Below are 13,960 nucleotides of genomic sequence, written 5' to 3' on the forward strand. Positions count from 1 at the left end.
AGTAAGTTTAGGAAATGTTCATCGTCTTAATTCATTTACTCCTAAAGTCACATTTCAACCTTACCAAATCATAGGCTGGGCAAGTCTAGTTTAAGTATGTAGGGGTGGATGAGTTAAGATATATAGAAGTAAGAAAGATAAGCGAGACTAAACCATCCTCTGACTTGCTATCAGTGCCCTGTTTTAACTAACACCTGGGTCCTGTCTGCGCCCTGTCTGTTACAGTAATCCTGTCCTCACTCAGATTTATGGATATAAATATAAGATATAAAGATACTATTACATACACAGCTGTCTGCTGTCTCCATAATGTAGGCTTTTTACTTACTGTGGGATACAATGCTTTAACACTCATGTGACACAAGAATTTTTATTTGTACGCTTCTTGTTAAACTAATAAAGATGATAATAGATCTTGTACATTTCTGTACGTACAAATATGTTTTCAATCTGTTAATTGACAGTTGATGTCTAGAAATCTGACAGTTTATATACATTTAAATCACAGTCTTACAGGCGTTTTCTTTACATAACTAAGTGATTATACATCAAGTAGATTGTGATCTGTACGTTGCAAAAATGTACATATCATATACATTTTATCTAGTTCCTAATGAACTCTAGGGACATTCATGTATATTTCATTCAGATTTAATAAAACAAATTCTATAAGTTTATTATGTATGTACACATATGTTGTAGAATATAGAGCAGACTTCAGCAGTAATCCTTTATGTAATTCAATAATTAATTTTGAACAAATTGTGTTTAAAGGGAGATAACTCTATTTTGGAAAAATGGCCTGGTTTGATAGCTAGTAAACTGATTTAGAGAAAAAAAAGTTCTAATAATTTTGATCACTTAGATGTCTGATCCTAAGTTCTCAAATAGGAGGAGATAAGTTAGTGGTAAAATGCAGCTGGGAAATTCTTCATAAAAATTTGGCGGCTGGTAGCCAATTTAGATAGCTAGTTGATATGTAATGAAAATGATACTCTTAATAAAGTTTGTTTCTCATGGACAAATTATTGAGGCCTTCATATACTGTCCATGGTATTATTTAACTCATTCACCCCTGAAGACATGTTTGAACGCTGCCAATTCAAAGGTTGGAATAGTTTATAATGAAATTTCGGGGGTGAATGAGTTAACAACAATAACAGACACTTATAGAGGTGTTGCATCACAACTGCACGTTACATATCCTCGTGTTACATACCCTCGGAGATGTATGTTTGACCTCTGACCTGCAGACCTATACAACACAGCGGAAGCTTAATGAGGGACTTCCTGTCATTTTCCTCACAGGTTGGACACCACTCAAGTGCTGTAAACATTCTAAAAGTGGCACTTGTTATTTTGTCACGTAAAGTTCATAAACTGACACTACCAGTGATGTTGCTTTCAATCACCTTACAATACTTCTAAGGTTGTCATCATGTTTCTTGAAAGATTTGGTTTGTTTGGTTTGTTTATGTTTTAAGTCATGGGCATTTAAGGACGTGCCAGGTTTTGTTGGTGGAGGAAAGCCGGAGTTCCCAGAAAAAAAAAACCCACCGACCTATGACCAGTACGTTGTGAGTGCCCCACCTAAGCCTCGAACCCGCGACCCAGTGGCGGAGTTCTTGAAAGAACACTCATTACTATGTCATAAAGTTTCTAAAAAATACACCCATCAGTTTGACATAAAGTTTCCAAAAACACCATTCATTATGTTATCCTAAAGTTTCTTAAAACAACAATTTATTTTTTGTTGTAAAGTTTCTGTAAAAAATTGTTACTTTGTCATAAAGTTCCCTTAAAGCAATATATTTACTTTGTCATTAATTTAATAATAAAAAATCCACTTGTTACCTCATCGCAAAGTGTCTTAAATCAGCAAAATTGTGTCGGAAGATCTTAAAAGACACTGGCAATATTGCATGAAGCTTTGCTAATACATATAACACTTACAAACTGGTCCCATGCTATTCTGTAATAGATATATTGCTGTACAGTTGACATGAGGCATTCAATGTGTCTCTACTTTTTTTTCTTCTGAAAAATAAATAACAATTCATTGTGTATCATGAAACAAAAGTGCCCCTCCTTCTCTAAATAATTGCATTTATAAAGAAAAAATAAGACTTGAATGAATTTCATCTCTTGAATGTCCAATTTTAAGTTTCAAGAATGCATCTATAGAAATCTCTACAAAATCTACATCAATCTGAAATGATAACCCTTTATTGTGTAGGGTGATCGCCGAAGAACCACCTGGTAGATTTGTTGGAATTGAGACCTGAGGTAACACATTAATACCTGTGTTTTTGTATATCATGTTTCACCGTCGGTGACAAAAAAAGTGGTGTTACCTTTCAATTAAAAACAGATACATTTAAACTTGACATTGTCGTGCAAAGTAGGTCTGTTTCGCGAGATATCAAATTATAATCAATCTTAACGTTCTATACCTTGTTAATGAGGTCATAGTCCTCAAGGTCATTTAATATGACAAAGGGTCAATATTCTTGAGGCCACTCCCCTAGGGGCTGGAATGATAAAATAATACAGGACTATTTTGATGTAAACGGTAAAGGGTATAATTTTTATCTGAGGCCTTACCAATTCACCGCAAATATGTCTCAAAAATGGCAAAAACTCTGCAGTGAACTTAAAGGTCCTGAGCTATAAGAAAGGTATTTTAAGAGAACTAATAAAATCTGATAATAATGCTATTAAAAAAGTGAAATAATAAATTCCATAGCTTACTTCAATATTCCTGAGATAGGCTGAATGAAGGCAATGCTTCAAACATTGCTGATAAATTTAAAAGAATAAATACAATCTTGAAAAAAATACTGCTATGAAAACAGGGTTGTATATGTTATTTAGAGGTGTCTGTAATACATGGTCAACCATCACAAGGATTATTACGGTACATGGTCAACCATCAGAATGTTTATGGTACATGGTCAATCATTAAAAGGATTATTACGGTATATGGTCAGCTATCAGAATGTTTATGGTCAAATGAGATTATTACAGTAAATGGTAAACTATCAGAATGTTTTTGGTACATGGTAAACCATTACAAGGATGATTACGGTACATGGTCACCATTAAAAGAATTATTACGGTACATGGTCACCATTACAAGGATGATTACGGTACATATGGTCAACTATTGCAAGGATTATTACAGTACATGGTCAGCTATCAGGGTATTTATGGTACATGGTCACCATTAAAAGGATTATTACAGTACATGGTAAACTATCAGAATGTTTATGGTACATATGGTCAACTATTGCAAGGATTATTACAGTACATGGTCAGCTATCAGAGTATTTATGGTACATGGTCACCATTAAAAGGATTATTACAGGACATGGTCAGCTATCAGGGTATTTATGGTACATGGTCACAATTAAAAGGATTATTACAGTACATGGTCAGCTATCAGGGTATGTATGGTACATGGTCACCATTAAAAGGATTATTACAGTACATGGTCAACTAAAAGGTTATTTATGGTACGTCTGGTCACGAACAGAGATTACCATTAACATATTAGGAGATATTTGAATTGTTTCATAAGCGACCAACAATAACAAAAATAGAAACAGGATTGAAGGGATGTAAGAATCGGTGTATATATATATATATCTGCAGATAGAGAGAGGAGCGTGATATATATAGACACACATACATAGCTACATGTATCAGAGGGGGCGATGCTGGTCTTTGAACATGTCGGTAGACTAAGATAGCACACCACCGGACCCTGTGGCTGCCACTTTCTGTGGTATATATCAGGCTTGGAGTAGCTCCAGAGAGACTGTGTATATACTATATCATACCACTGGGCCACTGACTGATCTCAAAAATGCTCAAGTTTGTCAAGAAATCTCCCAAGTTACCACGCAAGGAAGAAATTAAGTATTTTTATTATTTTATTTTGTTTGAAAAAAAAATCGCTGTGAGAATTTCTGGTTTGTTTTTTGGAATGCTAATGTTGATGTGTTTTGATGTTTCTGAGTTAGCCTTCCTTATCATGGGAACAGCATGGACGACTTTCTTGTGTTAAACCGGTATATCATCAGTGTGCCAATGTTCATGGAGTCAGTATTTACATACAGTATATATATAATATACTGACGTGGATATCCCATGATGTAAATTGATCTACTTATATACCAAGTGAATATTGTGTCTGTGATATATATTAGGAAAATACACTTGTCTTGTCTTTTAAGAAATTCATATTCCAAAGAGTATCTTTGGTAGTTTCCTACTTTAAGTAAAATACAGTCAAACCTTCATTAAGAGATCACATTTGGGAAGTCCAAAAAGTTATTTTCTTTTTGCAGAAAAAATGCTCATTTTATTATCTTTAGTTTATGACCATGAGTAATATTATATAACTGGCCATAATACTGTGTATACCGGGGACTTTTCGCCAGATCAAACTTTCACCTTTCGCAGGTGAAATCCATATTTGCCAAATGTTAATTTTTGCCCGTCACATTTAATTACTTTTCATATTATGCTGTGTACTAGCATTCACTGTAGTAATAAATTCAAACTCATTATCGAGGGCGATAAAAAGGCAAAATCTGATCTGCAGCTAACATTTCTCTATGTACAGTACTACTGACACTTTTGAGTCGGCTACATGGGCTCATTTTGAGCTTGGTTAACCTTGGCTCACAATGAGTACTTCGCTCAAACTCAGCAAAAGTTCAAACTGTTGGAGACATGGTGCCTCAGCTGGCTCATTGGAAACCCATTTGCCAGATATCATCTGGAATAAGTAAAAAAGAACACCAATAATTGCAAGTAACTGTCGAATGCAAGATGGCATATTGCTTACTAATACATATGCTAGTGCAATAAACTGTACAGGTATAAGATATGGTTGGAATTGGTGTGTAACTGTGTCTGAATGTGTTTCCTATAACGGGGTCCTGTCGTTCTGTCTTTGTAGGAAGTGTGTTTTTGTAATATCTAGTTTATGTACTGTTAACTACATGTATTACCCACGTATGATATACGGAGCCTTTGTTTTTTTACTGTCATCACTGTGATTAACAATAGGTAACTTGACATATGCCGTAGTTAGACGTCTATACTTTTTGCTTGGAAGGCCAAAGGATTTGTTGAATAGGTTTTATGCTATTCCGAGTCAATGTAACTACCCCGTAGTCTAAAAATTGCCTTCAGGAAAAATTTCATGAAAAAAGGGCAATTGACAGTAGGGGACATTAAGTAACTACTGCCACAAAGACATGTTGAAAGTTTTAGCAAAATTTTGACAGTTATTATGCAATATATCTGTGTTTTAACTCATTCACCCCTGAAATTTCATAATGAACTATTCCAACCTTTGAATTGGAGGAGTTCAAATGTGTCTTCAGGGGTGAATGAGTTAAACACTTATGTTAAAAGAATATTTTTATTTTGTTATCTATCTAACGATATCATGATATTAACATATATATTTTGTAAGTCCAAAGAACTAGTCCTTGCTGATCTATTTTGTAAGTCCAAAGAACTAGTCCTTGATGAGATTTACTGGTCACAGACTAGAGGACAAGTGTTTATTCAAACTCTGTGTGCAAAGTACACCTGGTTCATGTTTTCGTGTTTTTCTGTCTTTACAGATGCATTACTGGCGGACCTCCAGTCCACGACTGCACAGATAAATCAGTATCAACATCAATCGCCCGCACCCCGAACGCAGTCTCCGCCTGCACAACAACTAGAGCAACGACAACAGTACCAACAACAACAACAACAACAGCAACAAGAACATTATAACCACCAGCCACCGCAACACCTTCAGCGCCAGTACAGTGACCAACAGAACTGTCACGACGGGGCATATGATCACCAACAGATCACAAACTCCAACTCGTACGAGCATCGTCAAGTGCCGCAATCACTAGGGTACAATAATCGACAGTTACCCCAGTCACCGGGATATGATAATCGCCAAGTGCAACAATCTCCGGGATACGATAATCGCCAAGTGCAACAGTCAGTAGGTTACGATAATCGCCAGGTGCAACAGTCTCCTGGATACGATAATCGCCAAGTGCAACAATCCCCGGGATACGATAATCGTCAGGTGCAACATTCGTCGGGATACGATAATCGTCAGGTGCAACATTCGCCGGGCTACGAACAACAGCAGTTTGTTCAAAGGCAGCACAGTTATCAGAGCCAGAGTAGTCATCACTCTGCGGGACACCGGAGCGAGACCCCACCCCCTCTCCCTCCACCCCCTCCCCAGGAGGTCCTCGACAGCATACCCCCACCCCGTCAGTTTGATGAGGTGAGTATACTTGGTAATTTTCATGCAGTTCACCTTTTACCTTTTTCATCCTCTGTTTGAAGGGCAAATTGCAGTGTATGATTATCAGGATTGCACCAGCACATGCATTGGTTAAGGCTATGAATATAGCTATGCATTACAGAAAGTTCACGAACAAAATCTGTGTCTTGATGATAAAACATTGGTTGTCACAACTTGAATGGAATCAGATACGACAGCAACAGAATTGAAAATTCATTAGTTTGAACTGGAAGGATATTTTGTGCATAGAATTCAGCTGGTTTTCCATATGGTGCTGACACTAGATTATGTATCACCATTCGGTATGGTTGGAACGTCTGTCGGGGCTATAACGTGGTGCAGGTGGACACACAATCAACCCAGTGTTGGACAGATTCCTCATGCATTCTACACGGCAATGTGACATTCCAATCAAGTGCAGCACTTACACCACATCCGTGATCAGAAATTCTCACACAATCATTGTGTATGCATGTGTGTGTGTATATGTGTAATGCTAATCTGGACTAAGGACTTTCTAACAGGAAATCCCTCGTTGTAGTTCTAGTACTTTCTGCATAGTACATTGTAACAAAAACACAGTTTCATTTCATCTGTGGGCAAAACAGATTTTGCTTTCCTAGAATCTTTTAGACAGAAATAAAGCCAGGAGGATATGGTACGTTTCAGCCCTGTATGTAGTTTCCAGTGAGATAATTAAAGCCGACAGAATATACATGTTCAGTTCAAACCTGGATCCCATTTACAAACTTACTGTACATTAAAAAACAAATGAAAAAGAAAGATATTATTAGCTTCAACTCCGAAAATAAACATCTTTGAATAGAAATCCACTCATAATTGTACAGGCACGTTGTTCAGGCTTACAAATAGTTCTCAGTGTGTCTGTCAGCTCGGCGTGTTTGGTGTGCTACAAAAACTTGTTTTTCATTAACAATAGGCGCGCTGTCTTGTTGTTGGTAGTAAGTGACTCGGTGAAGGTTAGGCAGCTTCATCAACAGGAGCATGTTAGGGAAATCATTGTCTGTCTGTCTGTCTGTCTGCCTGTCAAAACATTGGCATCCGGGGTTTTCACAAACGCCTAAATAACATGTAACGATTGATTGGCTTAAACTTTCAGTGTATCTTCATTTAGATAAGAATGTCTAATTTTGGTACGTTAAATAGTAAGCTTGGCATGTATTTTTTAAACAGTAATAGATTGGTGGTCTTTATGGATGGTTTGACTGTAGGTATAAAGAGGTGGTCTCTGAGGCAGGTTTGACTGTAATAATAGACAGGTGGTCTCTAAGGTAGGTTTGACTGTAGTTATAGACAGGTGGTCTCTAAGGTAGGTTTGACTATAGTTATATAGACAGGTGGTCTCTAAGGCAGGTTCGAATAGTTATTGACAGGTGGTCTCTAAGATGGGTTTGACTATAGTTATTGACAGGTGGTCTCTAAGGCAGGTTTGACTGTAGTTATAGACAGGTGGTCTCTGAGGCAGGTTTAACTATAGTTATAGACAGGTGGTCTCTAAGACAGGTTTGACTGTAGTTATAGACAGGTGGTCTCTAAGGCAGGTTTGACTGTAGTTATAGACAGGTGGTCTCTAAGGCAGGTTTGACTGTAGTTATAGACAGGTGGTCTCTAAGGCAGGTTTAACTATAGTTATAGACAGGTGGTCTCTAAGGCAGGTTTAACTATAGTTATAGACAGTTGGTCTCTAAGGTAGGTTTGACTGTAGTTACAGACAGGTGCTCTCTAAGGCAGGTTTGACTATTTAAAGTTGTATCTAAAGACAGGTGGTAGCTATAGACAGGGAGACAGGATTGAGCATAGGGTTATAGACAGTTGGTCTTTAAGATGTATTTTACTGAAGTTGTCATCCTAATATGCCCCCCAGGGTCCCCTCTCAATCTACCCATCCCCTTTAAATCTGTCCATCTCCTTCTAAATATGCCCCTCCTCTTTTTGATATGCCCCTCTCCTTCTAAATCAGCCCCTCCTTCTAAATCAGCCCCTTTCCTCTAAATCAGTCACTGGTCATTCAACTATATTCTATGCGGTGTATTTGTATGTAAGAGGTAAAGGGCAAACTTAATTCGAGAGATGTGGTAGTTGTCCAAACTGATAAAGAAATGATTTCTTCATCAGAGATTTCTCTTTCTGTGTGTACCTGTCGTGTGATAAGAGAGCAGATTGCTTTATTACAGAAATATGGTACTTGTCTTTCAAGCTTAATAGTGCATGTTGTATTTTCTCAGATAAAACAGTTTTCTGCTTCAGGAAGGATGGCAATTTGCCTGGTTTTAGAGATAGCGAGATTGGGTAGTGGATATATATAGAGTTAGTGAAGTATAGAGAGAAATAGGGGAGCAAGAGGTTTGTTAAGTATACCAAGTCCCTATATACCTGGTAATATACAAGACCTGATTAGTGATTACACAATATGGAAGGTAACTCACGTTTAAGATTTCCTGCTCAATTTGAAAATCTGTGTTGATAAAAATATTGTTTCATCAGTAGAGCTAGTGATGGAGTTGATTTTATTGTATTTAATACAAGACCAAAGAATGTATATAATCAACGGTAATTGGTACAAAATTAACTTACCACAAATAAACCAGTGGCTATAAGTTAATTCCGTCGTATCAGACACTTTATATCCGACACAAGACCAGAAATTAGATCACTTACACGTAACTAACATTTAGCCATCAAGTGTAATGGATTGCTGGAGTAAATTGTTTTGTATCCGACACAAGACCAGAAATTAGATCACTTACATGTAACTAACATTTAGCCATCAACTGTAATGGATTGCTGGAGTAAATTGTTTTGTATCCGTTTTGTAACAGACACAAGACTGCAGGAGAATGGTACCATAAACTTTATTATGACACTTTTATTTTCTAAACTACTTAACGTTGATCTCAGCAGTATTGATTTATAACATAACATAACATTTCACCTATGTCTGGAATGACTACGAAATGAGTTGCAATAATACATCATGCTTGTTGACGTAGGCATGAAAGAATTTATCGCCATTTTTTTTTTTTTATGAAATCTGTAAAAATGTTAAAAAATAAAAAAATAAAGTGTTGCCCAATAACCGTCAAGTCAACTATCGACTCAGTATTTGGGTATACTCATGATTGGTCTTTATACAAGTCCTATTAGTCATTACTTTAATTGTGTTGGCGTGTTACGCAAATATTTTGATAGTTTTGACTCAGTAGCTGAAGAATTTGTGATCAATAAAACTGTAGTGCTATTTCTATTGCTGGTATATTAGGCAGAGAATCTGACTTCGGGATATATACCTGTAGACTAGCTGTTGTACTTCAGGTTGGTGTCTGTTACCTCGTGTCGGAATCGTAAACTATAAATGTTTTATTTTGTTTCGTTTGTTTGTGCTTTAATTACGTCCTATTAACAGCTAGGGTCATTTAAGGACGTGCCAGGTTTTTGGTGGTGGAGGAAAGCAGTTCCCGGAGAAAAACCACCGACCTACGGCCAGTACCTGGCGACAACTATATATGACTTCAGTGTTCAAGTCAATTAATATGTGATTAATTTATTACAAGATTTCAATATTTAACTCATTTACCCTTAAATGTGTAAACTGGACTTGCCCAGTACCTGATTTGGTAAGGTTCAAATGTGACTTAAGGGGTGTATGAGCGAAGCTTTTAGGTCTTGTGTCTGATGAGAGATGTTTGTGATCTCTATTATGAAGACCAGACAATAAAGGCAGGAATGTTTCCCAAACTGAAAAAGACACTTAAAGATGAATTGTGTTTTATGTACCAGGTAGCAGTTTTAATTTATCATGTTCAAAAATAAATTTGAGGATTTTCTGTTTTGATTGTATTTCTAGCCACTCTATGAGGGTCAGAGTGTGACGGTGATCCGCGATCAGACGCCAAGCTCGGGTACCTCCCGAAGTTCAGACCCATATTTCGACAACAAATCTCTGGCGTCACCTCCTGCACCGAAACAAATGTCGACATTAACCAACAACCTGTCCGAGCTGGACCAGCTCCTGCAGGACCTCAATTCGGCCCAGTTTATGGCTGAAGTGGACAAACGCAATGTCTGTAAGTATCTGATAACAAACTCAATGCCTACAACATATTTGATGTCAAACTCAATGTCTACAATACATTTGATGACAAACTCAATATCTGCAACATATCGAATGAAAAACTCAATATTTGCAACATTTACGATGACAATCTCAATGTTTGAATATGTCATATTACAGCAAACTCAATGTCTGCATGTGATGACAAACTCATGATTAATGTCTACGTATCTGATTAAACCTCGGTTTAATAATGTCTACATGTTTGGTAAAAAACTTACTGTGTATGTATCTGATGACGAACTCAATGTCTACATGTCTAATGACAAACTCAATGTCTACATGTGATGACAAACTCATGATTAATGTCTACGTATCTGATTAAACCTCGGTTTAATAATGTCTACATGTTTGGTAAAAAACTTACTGTGTATGTATCTGATGACAAACTTAATGTCTGTATGTGATGACAAACTCAATGTCTACATGTCTGATGACAAACTCAATGTCTACATGTCTGATGACAAACTCATTGTCTACATGTTTGATGACAAACTCAATGTATACATGTCTGATGACAAACTCAGTGTCTGTATTTGATGTCAGACTCAATGTCTACAATATATTTGATGACAAACTCAATTTATACTGCCTACATTTCTGGTATCAAAACTTATTGTGATGACAAACTCAATGTCTGATAGCTTACTAAATACAGAAGAATAAGTAGATATACAACGCTTATCATGAATTTCATTTTATTTCCAGCGAATCAACATATTGTAAATGGAGGAGGAGGAGGAAACGGGGGAAATGGGGGCAAGGCCCGACCACCCCCACCTGTGGCCCCGAAACCAGCCCGTAACGAGAATAGAAACACTGTTGATAACCTTTTGGACCAATTAGAGAGTGCCCTGCCTGAGAGGGCCAATAGCTACAAGGGGTAGGTATACAATTTGTAACAGCATTGCCATAGATAGTTAGCAACTGCTGGGGGTATAGGTACAGAACAAATGACAGAATTGCCATAGATAGGCAGCAATACCTGGGGGTAGGTACAATAAATGTAACAGCTTTGCCATAGATAGGCAGCAGCTACATACAGAGGGGTAGGTACAGAATTTGTAACAGTATTGCCATAGATAGGCAGCAATTACAGGGGGTGGGTTCAGAACATGTAACAGCATTACCAAAGCAGCAACTATGGAGGTATGTCAGAATATGTAACAGCATTGTCATTGAGGATTAACAACTAGAGCGGGTATGCAGTGAATTATGTAAAAGCATTGTTAAAGATGGTCGGCAAATACAGGGGGTAGTTACAGAATATTCTACAGCCTTGTCAAAGAGTACCTGCAACTACAGGGGGTATGTGCAGAATACATAACAGCCTTGTCATAGAGGGAAAACTACTAGAGGGGGTAGGTACAGAAAATATAACAACAGCTTTGTCTTATTTGACCAGCAGCTACAGACATAGAGTATGTAACGGCTTTATCATAGAGGGCTAGAAACAGGCCTTACAAATCAGACTTACATCATACACAGTCAACAAAGCACTGCAAGAATAATACACTTAAGTACTGGCGCAAGAACTTAGAGAGATATAACCTAGAGGTCATATTTCTTCTAACCTTTGTAGTGTCATCATGTTAAAATACTAGCCTCTTACTACTGACTCGGCTTGGGAAATTTTCTCTTCAGCTGATTGGATAGAGCAGGAGACCACTGAATCGTAAACCATAGGTCTCAGGTTCGACTCCTAGCTGAGACAATGAAAAATAAGGATGTCTGTTACATAGTTGCCCAGGTGAGGACCTGGGAAATATTGACCAAAATGCTCTGCAATACTTTCACAAAAATCACCCTTGGGAAAACTTGAGACAAGTTCTTTCCTGGAGGAGGAGTATGTCACCCTGGTAAAATACTAGCTGTTTCAATTATTGGTAGAGAATCGGACTGGTAAGCCAGAGGTCCCTAATTTAACCACTTACATAGGCATTGCATTAAAAAAAGATCTCTAGCTATTCTTTATAAGAACGACACTGTGATATATAATTGTGATTTGTTGTGATCGACAGCCCTGAGCCGGGAGACAGCGATAACTACGAGTACACCCCAGACCAGCAGCAGACGGCCCAAACCCACACGGTGAACAACGTACAATCACATCAAGTCAACAGCATACAACGCTGCAACCAAAGCAACATGGTGGCCACCCCACAACAGTTACCTCCCCCTTCCACGGCCACCAGGGAGCTGGATGACCTCATGGCCACATTGTCAGAGTTCAAGGTAAGGTCACTCTACAGGCTTACATGTCTTCAAAAAATTACATTGTCTTCAATATAGAAATATCGGTATCAAATTTGTTTGAGTTGAAATAAAAGGGATGCTTTATTACATGTATTTTAATTATGGTGAAAAGATTTGTCATAAGTTTTCACAAACTGATACATATATGTGTAGAATGAAAGATATTATAAGACTTCCAATCGTTCATTTAAAACAAACTTTTCAGCTTCATACCTCGTTAAATATGCAATGTGTGCTCAGAAACTGAAACAGACATCCCTTCTGTAAGCTTAGAAATCCGGGATGCTTCCTCTTGCTTTCCTTCCTTGATAGCTATCTGTACTTAGAAACAAGTTTCCTCAAATGATTAAAACCAGCGACATTTGATAAACGAATGTGGTTTGTGTGATTGCAGGTATCTAATACCCAGCAGAGACAACAGCAGATGTCGATGCCTCACGCCCGCTCACCCTCGCCTCACAGCGAGCCTTCCTACGCCCGGCCGCAGAAAAGCCGGAACGCCTCCCAGGGATCGGCACCACCTACTCCCGCCCCCCAGCCAACGGGCTATGGAGGACAGCTCGAGAGCATGCTCGGTGACCTAGAGAGTGACATGAACAGACAGGGGGTCAGTACGACCTCCAAGGGAACGTGCGGGGCCTGTAACCAACAGGTGGTAGGACAGGTGAGTACAGGGTCAATATTCATGAAAGCGTTTTAACCCTCAAGCTAGGATTCTGTGCTCAAACCTCAAACTTTCTTGTAATCGGCTTAAATTGTGTGCCGTGATCAAAAAGTTAAATGTAAGCCTTGAAAATGGTATTTGGCTTTACATCTTTTGAAAAATTATTCCAAATCACTGAATATATATATAATGTGAATTATTAATTTTTCACCGCAACAAGAAATTGGGCTTGAGCACAGAATCTGGACTAGGGATATAAAGGGTATAGCTGTTCTGTTGTCATTTCTGGACTAGGGATATAAAGGGTANAAAGGGTATGACTGTTCTGTTGTCATTTCTGGACTAGGGATACAAAGGGTATGACTGTTCTGTTGTCATTTCTGGACTAGGGATACAAAGGGTATGACTGTTCTGTTGTCATTTCTGGACTAGGGATACAAAGGGTAGAGCTATTCTGTTGTCATTTCTGGACTAGGGATACAAAGGGTATAGCTGTTCTGTTGTCATTTCTGGACTAGGAATGCAAAGGGTATGACTGTTCTGTTGTCATTTCTGGACTAGGGATATA

At 38.0% G+C, this 13,960-nt stretch overlaps 1 protein-coding gene across 1 annotated transcript in view; it reads left to right on the forward strand.

Moving 5' to 3' along the window:
• Nucleotides 1-3,657: 3,657 nt before the first annotated feature.
• LOC110461326 (paxillin-like) overlaps nt 3,658-13,960 on the forward strand; it is a 25,704-nt gene continuing 15,401 nt past the window's right edge. Inside the window, exons 1-6 of the mRNA XM_021514759.1 lie at nt 3,658-3,917; nt 5,646-6,319; nt 10,206-10,425; nt 11,181-11,355; nt 12,494-12,707; nt 13,123-13,400. Coding sequence (XP_021370434.1) covers nt 3,869-3,917; nt 5,646-6,319; nt 10,206-10,425; nt 11,181-11,355; nt 12,494-12,707; nt 13,123-13,400 — 1,610 coding nt within the window. The 5' untranslated portion in view covers nt 3,658-3,868. The remainder of the gene's footprint in view (nt 3,918-5,645; nt 6,320-10,205; nt 10,426-11,180; nt 11,356-12,493; nt 12,708-13,122; nt 13,401-13,960) is intronic.

This window comes from Mizuhopecten yessoensis, unplaced genomic scaffold (assembly GCF_002113885.1).
Source record: "Mizuhopecten yessoensis strain PY_sf001 unplaced genomic scaffold, ASM211388v2 scaffold1391, whole genome shotgun sequence".
Taxonomy (NCBI): domain Eukaryota; kingdom Metazoa; phylum Mollusca; class Bivalvia; order Pectinida; family Pectinidae; genus Mizuhopecten; species Mizuhopecten yessoensis.